At 43.5% G+C, this 22,487-nt stretch overlaps 1 protein-coding gene across 1 annotated transcript in view; it reads left to right on the forward strand.

Moving 5' to 3' along the window:
• The first annotated feature begins 9,634 nt into the window (after positions 1-9,634).
• Positions 9,635-22,487, forward strand: part of CUNH10orf67 (chromosome unknown C10orf67 homolog) — a 162,011-nt gene continuing 149,158 nt past the window's right edge. The window contains 2 exon segments of the mRNA XM_039233064.1: positions 9,635-9,701; positions 9,704-9,803. Of these exon segments, the coding sequence (XP_039088995.1) occupies positions 9,635-9,701; positions 9,704-9,803 (167 nt within the window).

Here is a 22,487-nt window from a genome sequence, read left to right on the forward strand (position 1 = left end):
CAGCCCCTCTGGAAAACAGTGTGGAGGTTCCTCAGGAAACTAACAATAGAACTCCCTTATGACCCAGCAATAGCACTGCTAGGAATTTACCCAAGGGATACAGAAATGCTGAGGCATAGGAGCACATGTACCCCAATGTTCATAGCAGCACTCTCCACAATAGCTAAAACATGGAAAGAGCCTAAGTGTCCATCAACAGACGAATGGATCAAGAAGATGTGGTTTATCTATACCATGGAATACTACATGGCAATGAGAAACAGTGAAATCTGGCCATGTGTAGCAAGATGGATGGACCTTGAGGGTGTTATGCTGAGCGAAATAAGTCAGGCAGAGAAGGACAAATATATGTTTGCATGTATAGGAGGATTAGGAGAAACTTGACGGAGGAGCAAGGGGGAGAAGAAGGGGGGAAATGGTGGGGGAAAGGGAGAGAGGCAAACCATGAGAGACTCTTGAATGCTGACAAAAACTGAGGACTGATGGATGTGGGGGGGAGGAGGGATGGGCATGGAGGAGGGCACTTGTGGGGATGAGCACTGAGTGTTATGTGGAAACTAATTTGACAATAAACTATTTGTAAAAAAAAAAAAAAAAAAAGAAGGGTGGTATCATGGAGGCGCCTGGGTGGCTCAGTCGCTTGAGTGTCCAACTCTTGGTTTCCGCTCAGGTCATGATCTTGCGGTTTGTGGCTTTGAGCCTTGCATTGAGCTCTGTGTGGACAGCACAGAACCTGCTTGGGATTCTCTCTCTCCCTCTCTCTGCCCCTCCCTTGCACTCTCTCTCTCTGAAAATAAATACATAAACTTAAACAAAAAGGAGGGTGATATAATGGAAAGAATACTAGTAGATGTTCCTAGTGTTTGCTAATATCAGTTCCCTTCTACTTTCTGAGGGCTTGACGATTGAATAGATTTTCTAGACCCCTTTGCAGTTGGTAGAGCCATGTGACTCTTATCAGGGGAATGGGTAGAAGGAGCCAATGTATTCCACTGCCAGTCAGGATTCTTTCTCCTTCCTTCTCTTCGTAAAGTGATCCAAGAGGCCTTGTATTCCACACCTGTTCCCATAAGAAAAAGATGTTTCTACCAACTGGATCCCTAGGTGGGAGCAGAATTTCCTGCCAACTCTTGGGAATTGTAGCATGAGTGAGAAATTCACTTTTGTTGAATCAAGTCACTGAGATTTGGGATTGTTTGTGGGACTGACACACTATGATGGACCGAAGGATAAAGGAATCCCAGATGGGAGCACTTGGATGGTTCCATCAGTAGGGCATGCGACTCTTGATCTCAGGATTGTGAGTTTGAGCCCCACGTGTGTCAAGGAGTTTACTTAAAATTTTAAAAAAATCCTAGATGTAGCTATGGCCTAACCTATATGAGCAGACTAAATTATATTCTTGAGTGAGCAGACTAAATTATATTCTCTCTAAAGTCCCTTCTGCTCTGAAAACTCTGACATTACAATAACACAAAGCAATCTCATGGGAGTGACAAAGAGATGTCACCTTTTGTTTAAGGAATAAAATAAAATTTCAGTTATATCAAACCATCTCCGAGAATGAATTCAGCTAGAATAATTTAAAAAAAAAATTATGTTTTATTTTTTTCTGAGATTGAGAGAGAGAGAGAGAGAGCATGAGCAGGGGAGGGTCAGAGAGAGAGGGAGACACATAATCTGAAACAGGCTCCAGGCTCTGAGCTGTCAGCACAGAGCCCGACGCAGGGCTTGAACCCATGAACTGTACCGTGAGATCATGACCTGAGCTGAAGTTGGTCGCTTAACCGACTGAGCCACCCAGGTGTCCCTAGAATAATTTTTAGAATCGAGACAATGTATTTTAACTGTCTTATACACACAGTTGCCTTTTCAAGAGAGTGTGTTAAAACACACTTGTATTAAACATAATCAAGGATTCATGGTCATTGTTATGAACCATAGTTATTTCATAGTGATGCCCTCAGGGCCAGTGACAAGCAGAGATCTATTTGTTCCTCACGATGGCCCACACCTCTCATGTCATTTGAATTTTTGTTGTGGAATTTTAGTCTTTCAGTGCCCTGCTGCCAACTATTACTCTTCATCCCTGTCAATACATGGATGGTCTTCAGTAGCCCATCTCCCCACTTTTACTGGCTGTAGAGACAGAAAGCAGATTTCCAGCTCTGTTGGAATTGTACCTGATGATAAAGATATATGGGTTCTAAGTAATAGGTTAAGAAGCTTTCCTAGGAGCCAAGCAATTAGGATTTAGGTGTGAACTTGTAGCCTCTTTAGGCTCACAGGTTTTTTGGTTAATTTCTTGTGCTCATGAATATCGCACAAAGGTGAATTTCTCTGATAACCAGGCTCCGGTTATGCCGGGTGTTAATGTATTTGATTCTCTACAGCAACCCCAGCGACACACATCCATAATTAAGCGACTAATATGTGCTTGACAGTTGGAGAGAGAGAGAGTTTATAGGCCGTTTGCAAAAACTAACATTATGGAAAGAATTGAAAGAATTCATTCCTCATGACAGTTCAGGGAGGCGACATAGCATCACGGTGAAGCGTGTAAGTTCTGGAACAAAACTGTCTGTGTTCGGACTCCAGTTTTCACCCGTGCAAACCGTGAACATGGGCAAGTAAATCAACCTCTTGCTGTCTCCATTTTCTCACTTTTAAAATCACGAGTCATCAAATGATGTGTTAAATGCCTAAAAAGGCTTCTGACATATAGTAGGCACTTGGTAAATATTAGACTCGTAATGATTATCGTTCTCAGTCCTTTTAGTACATTTACTGTATTCGTCAGGGTTCCCCAGAGAAACAGAATCAGTAAGAAAGATTTGTTATGAATGGTTGGGTCATATGACTGTGGAGGATGAGAAGTCTCACACCTTATCGTCTGCAAGCTGGAAGCCCAGTGGTGTAGTTCCAGCCTACACTGGGGGGCGTGGGAACCATGAATCCATGGTCTAAATCCCTGGCCAAGTTCAAAGGCCAGGGAACCAAGAGCCTGAATGTCTGAGGGCAGGAGAGGGTGTATGTCACAGCTCAAGCAGAAAGCTAATTAGCCCTTCCTCCACCTTTGTGTTCTATACAGTCCCTCAACGGATTGGATGGTGCCCGCCCACATTAGCCAGGGGGTTTTTTGTTACTCAGCCTACTGATTCAAATCCTAATCTTTTCGAGGCACATTCCCACAGAGACATCCAGAAACAATGTTCAACCAGCTATCTGGGCATTCCTGAGCCCAGTCAAATTGACACATAAAACTAACCATTACAGGGTTAGTGGGTTAAGTGTCTGACTCTTGATTTCAGCTCAGGTCACTACCTCACTGTTGTGAGATTGACCCCCATATGTTGGCCACCTGCTGGGCATAGGGTCTGCTTAAGATGCTGTCTCTCTCTCTCTCTTAGGGCACCGGAGTAGCTCAGTCAGTTAAGCGTCTGACTCTTGATTTCGTCTCAGGTCATGATCTTACGGTTCATGAATTTGAGCCCTGCACTGGGCTTTGTGCTGACAGCACAGAGCCTGCTTGGGATTCTCTCTCTCCCCCTCTCTCTGCCCCTCCTCCCCAAAGTCAATAAATAAACTTAAAAAAAAAAAAAAAAAGATGTTCTCCTTCTCTCTGCCCTTTCTCTGCTTTCACGTGCACAGTCTCATCTCAAAAAAAAAAAAAAAGAAAAGAGAAAAAATAACTACCCATCCCATTTCCTATTATTGATATCACGTAAGAGCTGCAAAGAATATGAGTATCCTTTGATTAATTTATTAATTTTTCATTGGTCACTGTGCTAGCCAGCGTTCTCCAGAGCAATAGAACAAATACGATGTATAGAAAGATTTATTTTAGGAACTAATTCACATGATTATGGAGGCCAGTAAGTCTGAAATCTGCAGGGCCTGGTAGGCGAGCTGGACACCCAGGGAGGAGCTGATGCTACAGTTCTAATGTTAACGTCATCAAGCTACACACATCGCAAAGAGCTAATGTTGCAGTTCGAGTCCAGAGGCCACTGGCTGCAGAATTCTCTTTTGCTCAAGAGTGAGAAGTCTTTTGTTCTATTCAGGGCTTCAACTGATTGGATGAGGCCCACCCACATCATGGATGATAATAGGTTTTATTCAAAATCTACCAATTTAAATGCCGATCTCACCCAAAAACCACCACAGAAACATCTGCAATAATATTTGACCAAATATCTGGGCAATGTGGTCCAGCCAATTTGACATATAAAATCAACCATTATAGTCAAACATACAGTTGTTTTTTTTTTTTTTTTTTTTCCCTTCCTGGGCCAATCATTTCAATTGGTGGCTTGAAACTAGACCTAGAATGTCCTGATGGGAACTGACCACTTGCAATCCTTCCCTCCTCTTACTTGTACGTTGATGATGGAGTTTCCTTCTTCATAAAGAATGAGGCAGCGGAGAAGAGGTCTTTCTGGCCCAAACATCTCCTTCTCCCCCGGCCACGGGGTGTGGGATTTTCTGCAGCCAACATGCATAGGCAGCTTGTTTTAGTGTCTCCCCCACCTAGAAATAGCAGCCAACAGTATTTGCCTGCCTAGTTCCTTGTGTCAACCACTGAGGTGCTTTATGCTTTAGAAATGGCTCTTTTAAGGAACTTAATTCACAATTTCTCCATTATTGATTCATTGGACAAATACTTATCGAGCACATACTGCGTGAGTGGCACTGCTTGGGATAGGGATATACAAGGATGAGTTAAGCAGATACAGATTTTACACATCAAAATCAGTCACAAAAAGATTTCATTATTTCTTCTGGCTTCCCAGAACACCGACATAATTTGGTCACACACGGTTCTCAGGTTTCTTTGCATCGATGCTGTATCCTTTAAAGAAACTTGATGAAGGTGAGGATTAGCTATTTCCCCACCCCCTTGCTCTCAGCTTGCTTAGATTGAAAGCAAGTCTCAGGATGTCTCGGTGGCTCAGTTGAGCATCTGACTTCGGCTCGGGTCATGATCTCATGGTTCATGAGTTCAAGTCCCACATCAGGCTCTTTGCTCACAGCTCAGAGCCTGGAACCTTCTTTGGATTCTGTGTCTCCCTCTCTCTCTGGCCCTCCCTGATCATGCTCTGTCTCTCAAAAAAAAAGTTGAAAAAATTAAAAAAAAATCAACTCTCCCACATTTAAAAAAATTTTTTAATGTCTATTTATTTTTCAGAGAGGGAGAGAGAGCATGTGAGGGGGAGGGGCAGAGAGAAAGAGGGAGACAGAGGATCCTAAGCAGGCTCTGCACTGACAGCAGAGTTGATGTGGGGCTTGAACTCACTAACCGTGAGATCATGACCTGAGCCAAAGCTGGACACTTAACCTACTGATGCACCCAGGTGCCCCTCCCCACCACATTTATTTTTTAAAACACTCATGGCAAGCAGGCCCCAGGAGGTTTATGCAGCGTGTTTGTGGAGGTCTCCAAAGCCCCACTTTCTTTCTGTCCTGGTGGATGTACTAAGAGCAGGCACGAATGATTCCTTTGAAGCACCTCTGATAACATTCCAGAAGCAAGATCCTGGGCCCTGTTAGTAGGCATCGGGCAATTGCAAATCAAAGGCTGGCCAGAGGACTGTCAGGGGATCAAACTCTAAGCCCCATCCCTCAAGGTTTCAGTTCTAGCCTCTCTGAGACTCTTGCATACTTTTCCTGCAAGGTGGGAGCGTTTCTGAATGACTTTGGCTGACCTATATATCATGAAGATCTTTAAATTCACCAATGTGAGCCCACTTCCAACATCTACTGTGCTCACCAATAGGCCACTACCTTCACCAATAAAACCCCACTGCTGACATTCAATATATTAACTAGCACAGTGTGGCTTTGTTGGTCTAGAACAGTTAACAGCAGAGCTTGGAGTAGTCCGTTCAGTAAGTTTGAACTTTCTGATTTGAGCAAGAGTGGATGTGCCATCCCCTGGCTGTGCGCTTCTGATCAGCACCTTGGTAGAGCAGAACCCACATAACATATGTCCCTCTCAGTGTACCCTGAAGCATTTCTAGGTGCATAAACAGGCACAACAATAACGAATCTGAGTTTCACACTACTGTATTCCACGTCCAGTATTCCCCATGAGCTCTCGAAAGTGCTAAATTAGAATGTTTTATTCCACTTTTATGAGGTAGAGTTTGAAACAGAAGGACAATGCAGGTGTTCGTTGTGCAACGGCTGGAATATAAATTCGAGAGCCGAGCTAACTTTCCAGGCAAAGCCTGACCTGGTGTTTCGTTCTGGGGAATGTTTGGTCTCTTAAATCTGGTCCTCCTATAGAAGGTCTAAACACTGTATCTTATCAGTTCACTTCGGTCAGGCCACAGGGGAATACTCACGCTAACCGAACCCAAACGTCTGCTATCTACATTAAATCTTTGGAATCTAGATCTCCAAGAGTCTGAATGACCGTGCGGTACTGGAAATAGAACAGAGAACTAGATGGTCCTACATAGGTGATTTGTGGTCGTCCGTTGAGTGTTCCACTCCTCATGACAGTAAATCCCATCCTTTTGTGGTCTGATGAAATGGAGTCCCCGGAAAAGGTCTTTGTCTTATCAATTCTTATTATTTATTTCACTAATTCTAGGATTCACATCTTTACCATCTTTGGTTGAAATCTCGGATTGCAGGAGTTACAGCAATCACCCTTTTATTACTCAGATGTCTACCTTTCAGACGTCTACCTTTCCAGACCCACCTCCCTGCATATTGCAATGTATGTGTTGCAGATTTGCTAGGTTGTGTTGCAGGCATGCAGACCCGCTATGATCAGTTAGTCAGGCCCAGGAGACTCCCCAAATTTCCCTCAGCAGCAGGTGGGACCAACTTCTGCAGATGACTAAGCTCTACCATTTTTTTTTTCCACATTTTTACGAGTCTCTCTTTTAAGCGTCCAGACTAGTTCCAAACAGAGGTTATCTTCTACCACAGCGCTCAAGGACGTTTGGCAGTAAGATCCAAATTCCATCTCAGGACTGCTCCTGCCCAAATTCCCATCATGCTTCCCATCTTGGTTTTCAGCTTTAGCCACGTGACAAACACCAATGGATTGTTACAAGAGTGGATATGCTATGCCACTGCAGTAACATTTAAGACATAAAAACGATCTAGTCTCGGGAGTTTTTCCACAAAGGATTTAGTAGCGTAATATTGTCGTGGCTAAAGACTGGCCATTTCCTTTCCCAACCCTTTATTTAAGAACTTTGGTTAGGGATGAGGCACAACAAAAAACAAGTTTACCTAACAGAGCCTGCACCACATAATCACAGATTACAGCCGGTGATAAAAGAAAAATAAGCACTTTACATATGATGACTCTAGAAAGAATTTAAATTACAAACCTAACCTGAAAACTCTTGGCTTTTATTAGACTACAGGACCGATAATATCCAACTGGAATATACAAATTACTATGTTTAGAGTCACCACTTGACTCGTAATCAAATCCTCATGCTATTTAATCTGAGATGTTATCACTTTTAATAATTGGTAGGTGATCTTTTCATATAAACACACGTTATATTTATACCCGTTTCAAAGAAGCATTTGAAAATTTAAAATTGTGCCGCAAACCCTATTAGCTTAAAAAGTAAAAATTATTTTAGCTGATGAGACTTCAACTTGTTAAAAATGGAAAACTTTAAACAGTGTATTCCTTAGCTGTGGTTTAGAAAGGTGGAACACACTCTTTGCAGGTCTGGTTCATATTTGTTTCACCACGTGCTACTTGAGCTGTGTGTGTGTGCTTTTTTCCTGTATAGATTACTCCTAACCATCCTGAGAAAGGTTGACTATCCAGTTTTTACTGGTGAGAAAAAAGAGGCTCAGAGATGTTATATAAATTTTCCAATGTCCTAAAGCAACTATTTCATAGGATTTTTTTTTTTTTTTAATGTTTACTCCAGAGCTCAGGAGCTTTCCACTAAAAACCATCCATCAATTCATCATGTGATATAAGAGCCTGGATTTAGTATGACAAATGCTCTGATCTCACCAACCCCAGTTGTTTATAGGTGAGAACATGATCTGAAATGAACGATTTTATAAGGCAGAACACCTGAGAAGCAACTGTAGGTAACTGACAACAAGAGAAGTGTTATGCAGGTACTAGTTTCAAAGCCGATCATGCTCATAACTTGGTCTCCTAGACACTGAAATCTGAAACTCTTTGATATGCTGTAGCAAGGCTTCCAACAAAGAGGTTTTGTTCAGCCCATGTTTTTGTGGGATGGTGTCACTACGCAGTCCATATTAGCCAACAAATGCTCCACAGAGCTGACCAATGACTCATGAAGTCTACCGTGAGATGCCCCTCTTCAGTTTCAAAACATTCAGTTTGAATTGGATCAGTGGAAGCAGCCAACAGCTTGCCACGGTCTTTTCCCTACCCTGGCCCAGTCCTAACCAGATTACATTTTTAATGTCCCCTTGGAAGTTTTCTCTTTGTTTTAGAATTTTTATGTGCACTGTGGTAAAAAAAAAAAAATTACTTAAGAAAAGATAATTTAGTATAGATTTATACATTTCTCTCTTGTAAAATACTTTTTGATTATCTGATATAATTTCCCCCAAGAGACTTAGAAGTTAGATTTTGAAAAGAAAAATCTTCATAGAATAAAAGTCACTTTTCTGTCTTCATCTTCTCAAAGGAAAACAAAACAGAAGATCATGTTGGCATTGGTTCAGATTATTTTTTGTTTGTCTTGAGATTTGGGGCCTTCGGTCTCTGTCTTTAAGTATAAGAGCAGTGTTAATGTTACATAATTTCCTTTTTGTATTTTGAGCTAATATCAAACTTTGTTTTCACATAATTATGAGAGAAAATAGTTTGTTTCCCTGTAGACCATGTATTGAAATGGAAATCCAAGTATACTTAGCTCTAAAACTAGTAAATGACATACTATAATATTAAAAAAGATATATCACCATTGTCAATACATAATTTAAAATAAAGGATGAACAACAGCTTCACTATTAGGCAGCTTCTCTTATTATTTTCGAAACTTTGTAACAATAAATTCCACACTACGGCGGGATTCCGACCTTCATACTAAATAGGAATGTAGGCTGTTTCATGTCTGCAAAGAATTTTTTGTCCATGAACGTCTACGTCTCTGGTCGAGAGGCAGGTGTAGGCAATTCATCAGGCAGCCCTCTTCCTTCCTATTATGGCATTGCTCCGGGCGCCCCAGGGCCCGGCATTAGGTCCTGAGCATGGCTATTTCTCGTCCACCGCCAGGGCGCCTTTTGGCAGGGCGGAAGGCCACGAAGGCGAGGGTCGTCGATTTGGGGTCTAATTGTCGCGTGGGGAGGGGTGTTCGTGTGAAAAGGAAGACGCTCAGGAATCCACGCCCCCCAAGTGCGCGGAGCTCAAAGGCTCCGGAGAATAGGAGGCAAGGAGGGCTGGGGGCGTGGCGGGATGCTGCTGGGGCAGCTAGAGGGATCCAGCTTTTCTGGGGACACTTCTGCGGCGGCGTGGCCGCGGGCGTCCAGAGCAGAGGGCGCCCAGTCTGGGAGCCCGGAGTCAGACCAGGGGTGGAAGCCGCCCGGCCGACGCCCAGCGCGCAGGCGTCCCGCTCGCACCGCGCGGATTCCCGCGCTCCGCCCGCCCCTAGGGGTCGCCATGGCAACGGACGCCGGGTTCCGGACTCCAACGCCGCCCAGCCCCCAGGTCCGCGGGAGGCGCACGGCTCTCCGATGGCGAGCTGGGGCGACGCGCCCGAGACCGAGGAGTGCCGGAAGATCCTCGAGAGCCTCGAGTCGACTATTGAACAATTCCGGTTCAGCCCCAGGTGACCCGCGCGGGCCGCAGCGCCACCCCCACCCCCATCCGCCAGGTCCGGTCCGCTGCCCGCCGCTCCCTGCGTCCCTTTCCCGCGCCTGCCCGCCGGCGCTCCCCTGTTTTGACTTCTTACTGTATTCACGTAAACGGAGAGCACGGCTTCATGGAGCAAGAGTGCCCGAGTTCAAATCCTGCCGCCCCCACTACAGGGCCCGTGAACTGGGCAAGTTACTTAAAAACTCTGATTCAGTTACCACCTGGGGAAGCAGCCATGATGGTGATGGGCAGTGCCCACTTCACATAAAATGAGTGCATGTGGGTAGCGTCTTCAGAAGAATGCTATACATCTACATCTCTATACTTAGTACCCTGTAGGTGTTTGCCAGTATTATAGTTCTTTCTTGACGCTTTCTTTACGTCTCCTCCCTCCCATAATCCTTTGCTCCCCCTCTGCCCACATTTTTCTTTGGATAACGTAGAGCTGAGGTGTCTGGGGAAATGTGTTTTTCTTTCTGAAAGCCTTTTTGAAATCACTAAGTGGCCGGCACCAGGTTAGCTCTGTGCAAGCACTTAAAATTCCCTAAGTCAAGGGTCTCGCGGTGCCAGATGGGCTGGCGTAGAGGCAAGTCACACACACCGAGGCTCCGGAGTGAGAAGAAAGGACCAGCACTGTACTAGCCCCATGGTGGCGACTGACCCAGTGAGCCGGTGCTGCTGAAGGAGGTGCATTTGTCGAAATCAGGGCAAACACAGGACGGGGGTGTGTGGTGGTTGTGAAAGCCACATATTGGCGGTGGCACATAATAAGCGCCATGGGCACAGTGTCTAACCTGTTCTGCTTGTTTACTGATAGGAATGACTTCCTGCCTTGGCATTGAGTGGTGTGTGGCTCTCCAAGGAAACACACCACACCGGCTGTGCTCAGTGGACAGAATGACATGCCAGGTGCCCAGTGAATGCCTGAACAATGGAACCACTGACGCCCATGTAAATTCCTCTTCCCCCACAGTGCCAGGGGGACAGAGTTGGTGCTCTGGTGGGAGGAGAAGAGGCTGGGGTGCTGATTGCAATCCTGAATTTAGGGCAGAGTTTGGCACTGGGCAAGCAGCAGCCTCGACTGTCTGAGAAGCCCCGGCTTTCTAGTCAGAAAACAGATGATGAGCTAGCAAACTGTATAGTAAATATGGTAGCCTTAGGTGCTAAGGAAGGACTGGGGGGGGGGGGGCGGACGAGGAACTAGTGTGTACAGTGGGGAAGTGGATTGTGATTTTAGACATTGATTACGTTTTGGGGTGATGGGGGGTTGGTTTGTGGGGTCTGGAGCCAAAGACCAAGAAAGAATTTTTGAAGACGTCTTTGGTGCAAAAAAGTGATTTTATTAAACTAAAGCACAGGAACAGGACCCCCATGGGCAGAAAGAGCTGCACTGCAGGTGTGGGAGGTGGGGGTGACCATTTTGGGAGTCAGGGGAGATAAAAATCTAGAGGGAGTTTCCAAAGAGACTTTCACATGCTAAAGACTTACTAGAGGCCTAGCTATTGTCAAGCTGAGGTGGGGTTTCCCACTAGCAAAGTATTAACATTAAGACCTTCAGGAGTTCCTGGACTTTAGGCTGTTGGTGGGATCACCTTGATTGCCTTTTTCTGCTAAACTGGTGGAGACTCTTATCAATTTACCCTTTTGTTTTTTGTTTTTTTTTTTTTTGGTCCTTTCCTGTTTGGTGGTGGCCTGGAGTGTCCAGGGAATATCATACATGTCCCACCTCCAGGGGAGGGTGCTGTTAGCCTGTACTTTGCCCCCAGCTTGCCCCATGCTCCCTCATCAACACTGTGGTCAAAAGAAGCTTCTCAGAGATGACACTGGGGCGAAGACCCACAGGCTTGAGGGGGGGACCATTCTGATCTCTCAGGGGACAGAGTGTTCCAGGCAAAGCACAGGAAGCAGGAAGGGGTGGGCCTGGGTGGCTCAGGCCCAGCTGGGAGCCCTGTGTGCCTGCAAGAGAGGGGAGCCAGTGGAGAAGAGATCAGATAAGGGGACAGCACCAGATGGTGGTATGGGACCTGGATCATCAGAAGGACTTTAGACTTGGCTTTCAATAAGGTATCGGATGTGCTTTTCCAACACCTCCAAGCAATTCTCCAAATCTCAGCACTGACTGGGTGTCCTACAGCTTGACTCAGTTTTGACACTCTGCTACCTGGAGACAGTGTCATATTCCTCAGGTTAAGGGCTCAGCCCCACAGAGCCTGCTCTCCCTCATGCCACTCCGATGCCAGTCACAAATCTGGTTGTTACCTGTGGTTCTGACCATTCAGCCTTAAGTCAGAGGTTCCTATACCTCCCTCTGTGGATTCAATTGATTTTCTAGAGCCACTCATAGAACTCAGGGTAGTAAAGGATACAAACATGTACATGGCCAGATAAAGAGACACATGGGGTGAGGTCTTGAAGGGTCCGGAGCACAGAAGCTTCTCTCCCCATGGAGGTTGGAGTGCGCCACACTCCTGGCACCTGACTGTGTTCTTGTTCATCAACCCAGAAGCTTGCTGAACGTTGTAGTTCAGAGATTTTTATGGAGGCTTCATTACCGAGGCCCAATTGATAAGATCATTGGCTTTTGGTGAGTGGGTCTTCCTCCAGCCCCTCCAGAGCTGGGTCTGGGCCTGGGCCTGACAGGTCCCACCCTCTAATAGTGGTTGGTTTTCCTTGCAACCAACCTCCATCCTTAGGGGCTTTTCAAAAGTCCCCTCAGGAACGTCAACTAAGGCCTGGTTCACAGGAGTTTGTTGTGAATTACCAAAGACACACAGTTCACCTTTTTCCACTTGAGGCTATTTCAGGAACTGAGGATTAAAGACTGAATATAACAAAAGATGATCCTATTGCTATTATCATTTAGGAAATTCCAAGGGTCTTACAAGCTTTGAGGCTGAACCTTGGATGAAGACCAAAATATATATTTCTTATTTGAAATCACACTATCAAAGATGGGAAGCCATGAGGAGGTTGGGGGTGGGGGTGGGATTGGTACAGAGGAATGATCTGGTATGATTAATCTTTCAACAGGATTACGCTGGCTGCTGTTTTGATAATAGATCATAATGAAGATGAGGGCAGAAAAGGGTAGACCAGTTAGGAGGTATGGGGGCAAATAATTTTTCCTTTACTTTTCTATGTTCTTGGATGAGACCAATCCCATAACAAAAGACAGATTAATAGAAAGAAACACAAACAAACAGAAGTTTAATAGGGTGTATGCCTCTTGTATACACGAGAGATACCCAGGAAAACTGAGTAACTCCTGGAAATGGCCCAGCCACCACCTTAAATACCATCACCTAACCACAAAAGACAGGGGTTGGATAGAGGGGAAGAGTGAGTTATGGAAGATTGTCAGGAAAGCACAGTAAACAAAAGCATGGCTGTTATGCAGATTTCAGTTGGTGCCTTCTTATTGGTAAGATCCTCCTGTGATTTACTCATCCCTTTCTTCCTGGTTGGAGAGAGAGACCCTTCCAAATGGAGATAGTCTTTACAAATGAAAATTTATAAAATATATAATATTAATAAATATATATAAAGAATATGTTATATTCTTTATAAATATAATTATTCCTTATAAATGTAAATTTGCAGAAGGATAACTTCTACTTTGTTTTCAGAGCTTCTCTTGTGTCTGCAATTCTCAAAATAATTGATTCAACATAATCTTTGTGCCAAAGAGGAATATTTTGGGGTGCTATATTCTGTTTTCCTTCAGTTCTGATGTTCAGAAAAGAGGTCCAGGCTGCCTACATCAGGTTGGGAGTAATTAACACAGAGATGGAGCCTAAGGCTGGAAGACTTGGTGAGATCACCTCTCAAGTGGGCATAACAGAGAGAAGTCTCTGAGTCTGGGGCACATCATAGTTGTGTATTCTTTGAGGAAGGAAAGAGGGAAGCAATGTTTTTCTTATTTCAAATGGAACAGTACTCCATAGTGATAGTTTAGCAAATGCCATTTTCTTTGACTAATTCATTAATGAGCATTTGTTAGGATAGACTATTCTAGGATTCAGTGAGAAGTGTCATTCCATTCTATTAATAAATATTCATGGGTCTGTTGTCTGTAATAAATTTACATGCTAATTTTGTATCTAGTTTATTAAAAAACAATCATCATCATCTTCCCAAGACTGTCTTTTATGCATCACAACCAAGCTGTTATTCAGAAATTGAATTGCTGAGACTATAAATAAGGACTGTGTAGGAACCACTTAGCTAATTTGTTGTGATGTGGGTTTCCATTCCAGGCATGGAGGTTGCCATTTAAACTTAGAGACATTTGGAATTTGATGGGAAACTGAAGAATGAACCTTCATGTTTCACTTAGACTCTGAATGAGCCAGATCTTTCTGAGTCAATTATACAAAAATTTAAGACTTGAAGGACCTTGGAGCCATGAGCCTGTTCTCACCAGGGATGGAGAATTGGAATCTGTCACTTCAGGCTTATGATTCTAGAGGAGTTATTTCCCCTATGCAAATCCCAGTTTCTACATCTTTGAAACAGGAAAGTCAGTATCTCTCTTTTGAGTTTTTTGGGAGGATAACCTAAAGGGGAAATGTCTGTGTGTTAACGCATATATCTTAAGAAACCACATGGGACAAGTTAAGCACTCAGTGCATAGTGCTTAGTATAATTTTTAGGTGCTCTGTAGAAGGGATCTATAAAGTTTTTGGACTTGATTTTAAAACATCGTATTGTAGGATCATAACATTATGGCACCAGAAGGAATACCTGAAAATGTTATTCCAAGTATTTAAACCATGTCCTGAAAATACATGTATTGGGGATGTTTTTAAAAATACTTTTAACTTATTTTTTTCCAGCTTTATTGAGATGTAATTGACATTGTATATTCATAATAGCTACCCACTTTCCATAAACCTACTGCCCACAGTAGATTTTTTTTTGCTTGAAATGGAAAAGAAAGAACATACACATTCAAGGTTAATGAAAAATGAAGTCGAATAGTTAAAAAGAGCTAGTTGGCATCAGGGAGGGTGAAGGATTGTATTTCTAGACTGGAGTAGGAAGCGTTGAGGTCTGTTAAATGTGCAGCATTGTAGAATATAAACAGGTTCAGTGATTGTGTTTACTTTATTGCGCTAGCACTCGGGCAGAGAAACCTTGCCAGTATTTGAATGGGGGAATATTTCCTGTTCCTTATTAAGTATTCAGTATTTTTAACTAGTAAAAGTATGAGAGAGAACTGAGATGATTCTTTTCAGAAATACCAAATAAAAGCAGTGTGTCTAGTTAACAATAGATTTACAACCTATTGGGAATATGTACAAACTCCCTCCCATCCCCCCACTCCCCCCAATGGAGTCCCAAACCCTTAGACACTTCACTTCCTGGTTCTTCTTCCTCTTTCCATTTTGTGGGCTTATTTTCATGGACTTTGCCATGAGAATGCGCCAAAGAACTGAAGTCTGGGGGGCACCTCAAGGAATGTACTTTTTGCCTTACATGGGCCTAGGCGAGGTCTGGGTAAGGCTGGAACCTCTGTAGTACTGAGCCAATGAGGAATCAGGGGCGGGACTTGCATGCTAGGGGATAAATTGCCTGCTGTAACTAACTGCCTGTCCATCAGACACCCACTCTTGCAAGAACGTTGATTAAAACCTCGCTTCACTGTTCTGAGTCTCCACGTCCCTCCTCTGATTGGGTCAGTGAGCTTATTTCTCACAAAAGGCAGTAAAGTTGGTAAAAGATAACTTTAAACAGTATTCTAGCAGCAAACGAAGAATGGAGCTGTGGTTCCAAGGGCAGAGGGAGAGTTAAAGAGAAAGGAACTAAGAATTTAGAAGACCCTCACTTCCACCCGATCCCTGTCCAAGGCAGAGATTAGGGCCTCTTGGGAGAAAACATGGCTGGTGGCAGAGAAACCTGTCAGAGGGCTGGCCAGAGCTCGTTGTGTGGAAGAAGTTTGCTGAAAGTTGTAGACAGACTGAGGTTCTTTACTTAGCTGGGAGATCAGCATCTTTATTCCTGAAGGTCCTGAGTTCTCAAAAATAACTTTCCCAGGGGGCCTGTCTGGCTCAGTCAGTGGAGCATGTGACTCTTGATCTGAGGCTTGTGATCTGGAGCCCCACGTTGGTGTAGAAATTATTTAAAATCTTTAAAAAACAACAACAAACAAACAAAACCCTTCCCTATACCCTTCTACGCAGGTTTTTGGCTGAGACCCCTGTAATAAAAGACAGATTGATAGTAGAAAAACAAAGAAGTTTAATAACATGTGGGGCGCCTGGGTGGCTTAGTCGGTTAAGCGTCCGACTTTCGCTTAGGTCATGATCTCTCGGTTCATGGGTTCGAGCCCCGCATCAGGCTCTGTGCTGACTGCCAGCTCAGAGCCTGGGGCCTGTTTCAGTCTGTGACTCCCTCTCTCTCTGACCCTCCCCTGCTCATGCTGTCTCTCTCTCCTAGAAATAAATAAAACATTAAAAAAAATTTAAAAAAAAGTTTAATAACATGTATGCATGGACGACACCCAAGCAAATTTAGTAACTCCCCAAAATGGCCCATGCTACCACCTTAAATACCATCTCCACCAAAAGACAAAAGAAGATGTTGGAGGGTGAGAGGGGAGCCAGTTATGGGAGGTTACCAAGCATAGCACAGTAAAGAAGGGTATGGTTGTTAATGCAGATTTCAGTCCTTGCCTTGTTAAATTTCTAGAGATTGAGTCTTCCTTCTCTTGCTGGTACAGCTTGGGACACCCTTACCAATGGAGAGAACCCTCATAAATGTACACGTCCCTTACAAAAGGGCAACTTCTGTTCTGTTTTCAGAGCTTCTGTCCCTGCTCATCCTTAAAAATAACTAGCTCATGATAATCCTTACACTAAAGAGGCATATTTTGGGGTGGCAAATTCTGCTTCCCGTCAGCATGGAATGCTAAGAAGCACCCCAGAGAATCCCCTGGGTTCCAGACCCAGTCTTCCCTGACTCCATTGTATACCAACAACCCACTTAACCAAGGTTTAAGTTCTTGCCTTGTTAAATTTCTAGAGATTTAGAATAAGAATCAACCATTTCAGCCGGATCCCATTCTCTCCCATTTGGTTCAATGGCAAAAGGATCACGAAGCAGCCAGGTATCCGTTCAATTAAATCCATATCCAGAATATGTTTATGTCTATCCCAGTGAGGATAATGGAAGAGGTTCAATGTTATCAAGCTGCCACCGGGTGGCTGGCTACCCCCCCCCCCCCCGCAATGGTTAACACTGCCATTTAGGGACTCTGAATTGATCTGTATTGTTGGCTGATTAGGCACCCAATGCTTGTAGCAGCCACGCCAGCCTCTATAAGGGGAAGTCCATGTTGTTGAACTCCATCCCTGCCACCATAGCCGTTTGGTTCAAGGGCCATTGAATGAGCACTGGGTTGGTTGCAGAAAACTATCAAGCTGCTATCCACAGAGGGTGTCATTTTGCCTACTTGATCACTGAATACTTTCCCTGTGGTGGATTCTCTTTGGTGAGCATTCTCATCGGGCACAAGTATCTATATAGCCTGTACCTGTTCTTAAAAGGACATCCATAGAATTCTTCCCCAGACTTTCTTGTCACCAATTTCTCCGTCTTCTTCTTTCCAAGTTCCTGACCATCATCCACTGAAAACTTGAGCAACAGAACGTAAATTAATACAGATACACAATCCTGGCTGTCTCTCATCCAGAAAATGTAAACAACCAAATGTGCTACTTCAAATTCTATTCGGTAGAAGGATTTTCCTTCACGGCTGTCCTTCATGGTCACCCCTGAGCAGGGCTGTGGGACTAGAGATATCCCCTTCAGATGGCAGCACGGTCTGTTAACTAGGCTTGAGTTCTTCTTCCTCAATCAAATGATCACACAGAACTTCCCGTGAGGCTGCAACCATGCACTGAAGGGGAAGAGGCAAGGCAGCCGGAGCTACCTGTCCCTTACACGTGTCTTCCCTTCTAGAGCCTGGTCTCCTGTAGGTCACTTCCATCTTATGAGACTGAAGCTGCTCATGCCCAATGTTATGGTTCGGTGGGGCAGATAAAACCCAGTTTGTCATGGGAAACTCAGGCCTGATGACTCATGGTTACATAGTCTTTTCCAGGCTCAGTAGCAAGCCAGGCTTGTTTCTCAAAAGGATCATAGTTCTCCATTCAAGAAGGCATAAGATTTGCCCTAAAATCCTAGAGGTCTCTGCTGTGACCTTCTTAGTGGTGCTTGCCACAGGATCACAGATCATCCCTGTTTGTCACAGGCACTCTTGAGAGCCATCTTATCTGCTGGATCATAAGATCCACGTGGAAAAGCACCTTGCCCTACAGTCTAGGTGTCTTTTATTCCAGGCTCTCATAAAAACTGACCGCCTTACCTGTGACTTGGAAAATGAGTTTGAAGTAGCATCTACAGATGTGGTCTATGTTGCTTCCAAAGTCACATTTCATTGTTCATTAAGACCTAAAGTATTGACAATTCTTACTGGTTGAAGTTGGTGAAATTTGAGCTTGCTTGAAGAATGCACATGACTTTTAAAAAAGAATTTACTTCGAGGGTGCCTGGATGGCTCAGTCAGTTTAGCATCTGACTCTTGATCTCAGCTCCGGTCTTGATGTTTCTCTCTCTTTTTCTTAATTTAAGTTTATTTATTTTGAGATAGACAGAGACAGCTCAAGTCAGTGGGGAGCAGAGAGAGAGAGGCAGAGAGAATCTGAAGCAGGCTCTGTGCTGCCAGCACAGAGCCCAGTGTGGGGCTCAAACTCATGAAACCATGAGATCATGACCTGAGCTGAAACCAAGAGTTGAACGCTCAACCGACTGAGCCACCTAGGCACCCCAGCTCCGCTCTTGATCTCACAGTCAGGAGTTCAAGCCCCCCCCCCCCCGGCCCCCATAGGGCTCCCTGCTGGACATGAAGCTTACTTAAAAAAAGTATTTTGAAATTACTTTGAATCTACAGAAGAGTTGCCAGAACAGAACTAAGATCGTTCATATCCCCTTCACTGAGATTCTTCAGTTCTTAACATTTTACCATATTTGCCTTTCCTCTCTCTTCCTCCTGCCTGTCCCCTCCCTTTGTACACATTCACACACACACAAACTCATACACTCATCATCATTAGTCTTTATAGAACATTTTGAGAGCAAGCTATCGAATTAGTGCCCACCACTGCTAAGCATTACAGTGCGATCTTCCTAAAATGGAAATGCTCTCATATAACCAGCACACAACTTTCAAAGTCAGGAGACCAACTTCGGCCCCACACTACAATAGGCCCCTTCAAGTTGTGCCAAGTGTACTAACAACACCTTTTTCCTTTGCTGTTCAGGATCCTAACTAGGAATGTATGTTGCGTATAGCAATCCTGGCCCTTCAGATACATTCAGTGCAAAAGAGTTCCTTAGCTTCTCCCTGCATACTTTTAAAAAGTATCGACTTCAAATTCTGTAGGATAACCAGCTCTATCTGATGCTTTTTTTTAAAGGTTTTTTAAAAATGTTTTTTATTTATTTCTGAGAGAGAGAGAGAGAGAGAGCACGCATGTGAACAGGGGAGGATCAGAGAGAGAGGGAGATACAGAATCTGAAACAGGCTCCAGGCTCTGAGCTAGCTGTCAGCACAGAGCCTGATGTGGGGCTCGAACCCACAAACCGTGAGATCATGACCTGAGCCGAAGTCACTCGCTCAATCACCCAGGCGCCCCTATCTGACGCTTTCTTATAAGCAGACTCAGGTTATACATGCTTGGCAAGAATGCCCCAGAAACGGAGATGTGCTCTTTCCAGGGCATTAACTTCAGTGGGCAAATGTTTTTCAATCTGTTTCCCCTTTGGTACGTTAACTTTGACTTTTTGGGTTGGTGTTTGCCAGGGTTCTCTATCACAAACTTACCATTCTTCCCTTTGCAATAAATTATTATTGGGGTCTCCCAGGTGGCTCAGTAAGCGTCCTGCTCTTGATTTCGGCTCAGGTCATGATCACAAAGTGTGTGAGCCTAAGCCCCGTGTTGGGCTGTGCGATGACAGCACAGAGCCTGGTTGGATTCTCTCTCTCCCTCTCTCTCTCTGCCCCTCCCCCTTCGGCATGTTTGCTCTCTCCCTAAATAAACATTAAGAAAAATTATTTTGTGAGTAGGTATTACAAAATCTCCCTTTTCTTCCCCCGCCCCCGAGCTTCACCGATTTATAATTGACACATGACATTGTCTAAGTTCAAGGTGTATGATGTGATTTGGTATATGTTTTTATTATAAGATGGTCACCACAATAAAGTTAGTTAACACATCATCACCTCACGTAATTACTTTTGTGTGCATGTGAGAACATTTAAGATTCACCCTCTTAGCAACTTTCAAGTACACAATACAGTACAGTTGACTGTAACCACTATGCTGCACATTAGATCCCAGAACTTATTTCTCTTACAATTAGGAGTTTGAGTAACATCTCTCCATTTCCCCACCCCTCAGCCTCTGTAAACACCATTCCTTTCTGTGCTTCTGTGAGTCTGGCTTTCTTAGATTCCTCATGTAAGTGAGATCATACAATATTTGTCTTCCTCTGTCTAACTTATTTTACTTAGTATAATGGCCTCAGTGTTCCTCCATGTTGTCCCACAAATGGCAGAATTACCTTTTTTTTAATGGTGGAATAATATTCCATTGTATATAAACATTGTATTTTCTTTTTATTTCATGTTTTAAAAGATTTCAGGAGCATCTGGGTGGCTCTGTCAGTTAAGCGTCCAACTCCAGCTCAGGTCATGGTCTTACCGTTCGGGGATTTGAGCCCCAAGTCAAGCTCTGTGCTGACAGCTCAGAACCTGGAGCCTGCTTCAGATTCTGTGTCTCCTTCCCTTTCTGCCCCTTCCTAGCTTGTGCATGCTCTCTTTCTCTCTCTCTCTCTCAAAAATAAAAGCATTTTAAAAATAAAAAAAGATTTCAAACTGTGTAAAAAAGAATTTCTTTAAAATTTCTGAAACACGTATTCTAGAAAAAAGCTTGCCACATGTATAATTTGTCATCAGTAATAGTTGTCATCCTTGAAAAGTATCAAAAACATTTTCCCTGAAATTTTATCTTATCATCACTTAAAAATTAGTTCTCTCTTATTTGTTATAAACTGCTTTAAAGTGTACATTTAAAAAAAGTTTTTATCATAGATAATATGATTCATCCATTTCTACAATGTAGTAAAATATACTGAATTTTAACATAATAATTATAATTTAGTGCTGGTTTTCACAAATGATTTTCAGAAATGGTTGTAAATGGTAGGTAGACAAAGCTTTAAATATTGATGATCTTTTTAGTTAATTCCTATATCTCAGTCTTAAAAAATTCAATACAGAGGTGTGTGGCTGGCTCAGTCAGAAGAGCATGCAACTCTTGATCTCAGGGTCATGAGTTTGAGTCCCGTGTTGGATGTAGAGATTACTTAAATAAATTTTTTAAAATTTTACAAAAATAAAATAATAAAAAATTCAATACAAGAGGCATTTATTGAGAGGATTTATGGGTCAGGTATTTGTCAAGGACTCTGCAGCGTTTGAGATCTTACCCTACTTATAAGCTAAGTTTGCTTGTTTCACGGCTGTTAGCAGAAGACACAAGACTCCTGGGTCAGAGACAAAGGACTTTATCGTCATTGCAAAAGCAGTATCCAGACTGTCACGGTTTTTGCGTTGATTTGCCATGCCCCCTCAGTGCCATGAGGGTAACACTGAAGACCCGTCATAGATACCTGTATACACAGTGTGTTGCATGTAAGGAGGGCATCCCTGAGCTTGCCACATTTTATACTAAAAAGTGTCAGTCTGCTTCTTGTCAGAGGAAAGGCATTACCTCATTCTTCAAGATTGCTCGCTGCAAACTCAACTCTGAGGAATGGCCTGCGGAAAGAGTGGTCAGGAGTGTGCATTCTTGGCATACGCAGAAGGAACGTACAGAGACACTCAGAGACCAAGGAGGTCGCCTCTTCCAGTAGGACTGTGTTAGTGAGAAAAAGATATAGCCTCCTGAAATGAAATTAGACCAAATCTAGAATACAATTTTCTAAGGCAAAACACCAGAAGTATTCGTTGAAACTGAGGTGGACAACATTACTGATGCTCCCTCCCCATCTGGGTGATGCTACTGATGAGATCTGTCATCAGTCTGATATTAATGAGCATGTGGAAGATGAGTTCAGAATTTAGGGGGATTAATTGAAAATCATTATATTAAATGTTTAAAATTTTATAAATTTAAATTTAGCGTTTCTTGGTTGAATATTACTATACTTCAATGGTTTTTTCCAAACATAATGAAAAAAACTATACCTCATAAGAGTGATGGTAACAATTGCCACCACAGCACCAATAGCAGTTAACATTTCTTTTTTTTAATGTTTATTTATTTTTGAGGGAAAGGAGACAGAGACAGAGAGCGAGTGGGGGAAGGGACAGAGAGAGAAGGAGACACAGAATCTGAAGCAGGCTCCAGGCTCTGAGCTGTCAGCACAGAGCCTCATGCAGGGCTCTAACCCACGAACCGTGAGATCCTGACGTGAGCCAAGTCGGACGCTTGCTACCCAGGAGCCGCAGCAGTTAATATTTCTTAAGGGCTTAGTATGTGACATGCACATTCAAAGTACTTCTGGGTATTAACACACTAATCCTGTATGA

The sequence above is a fragment of the Hyaena hyaena genome, unplaced genomic scaffold (genome assembly GCF_003009895.1).
Source record: "Hyaena hyaena isolate Hyena2069 unplaced genomic scaffold, ASM300989v1 scaffold_72, whole genome shotgun sequence".
Lineage (NCBI taxonomy): Eukaryota > Metazoa > Chordata > Mammalia > Carnivora > Hyaenidae > Hyaena > Hyaena hyaena.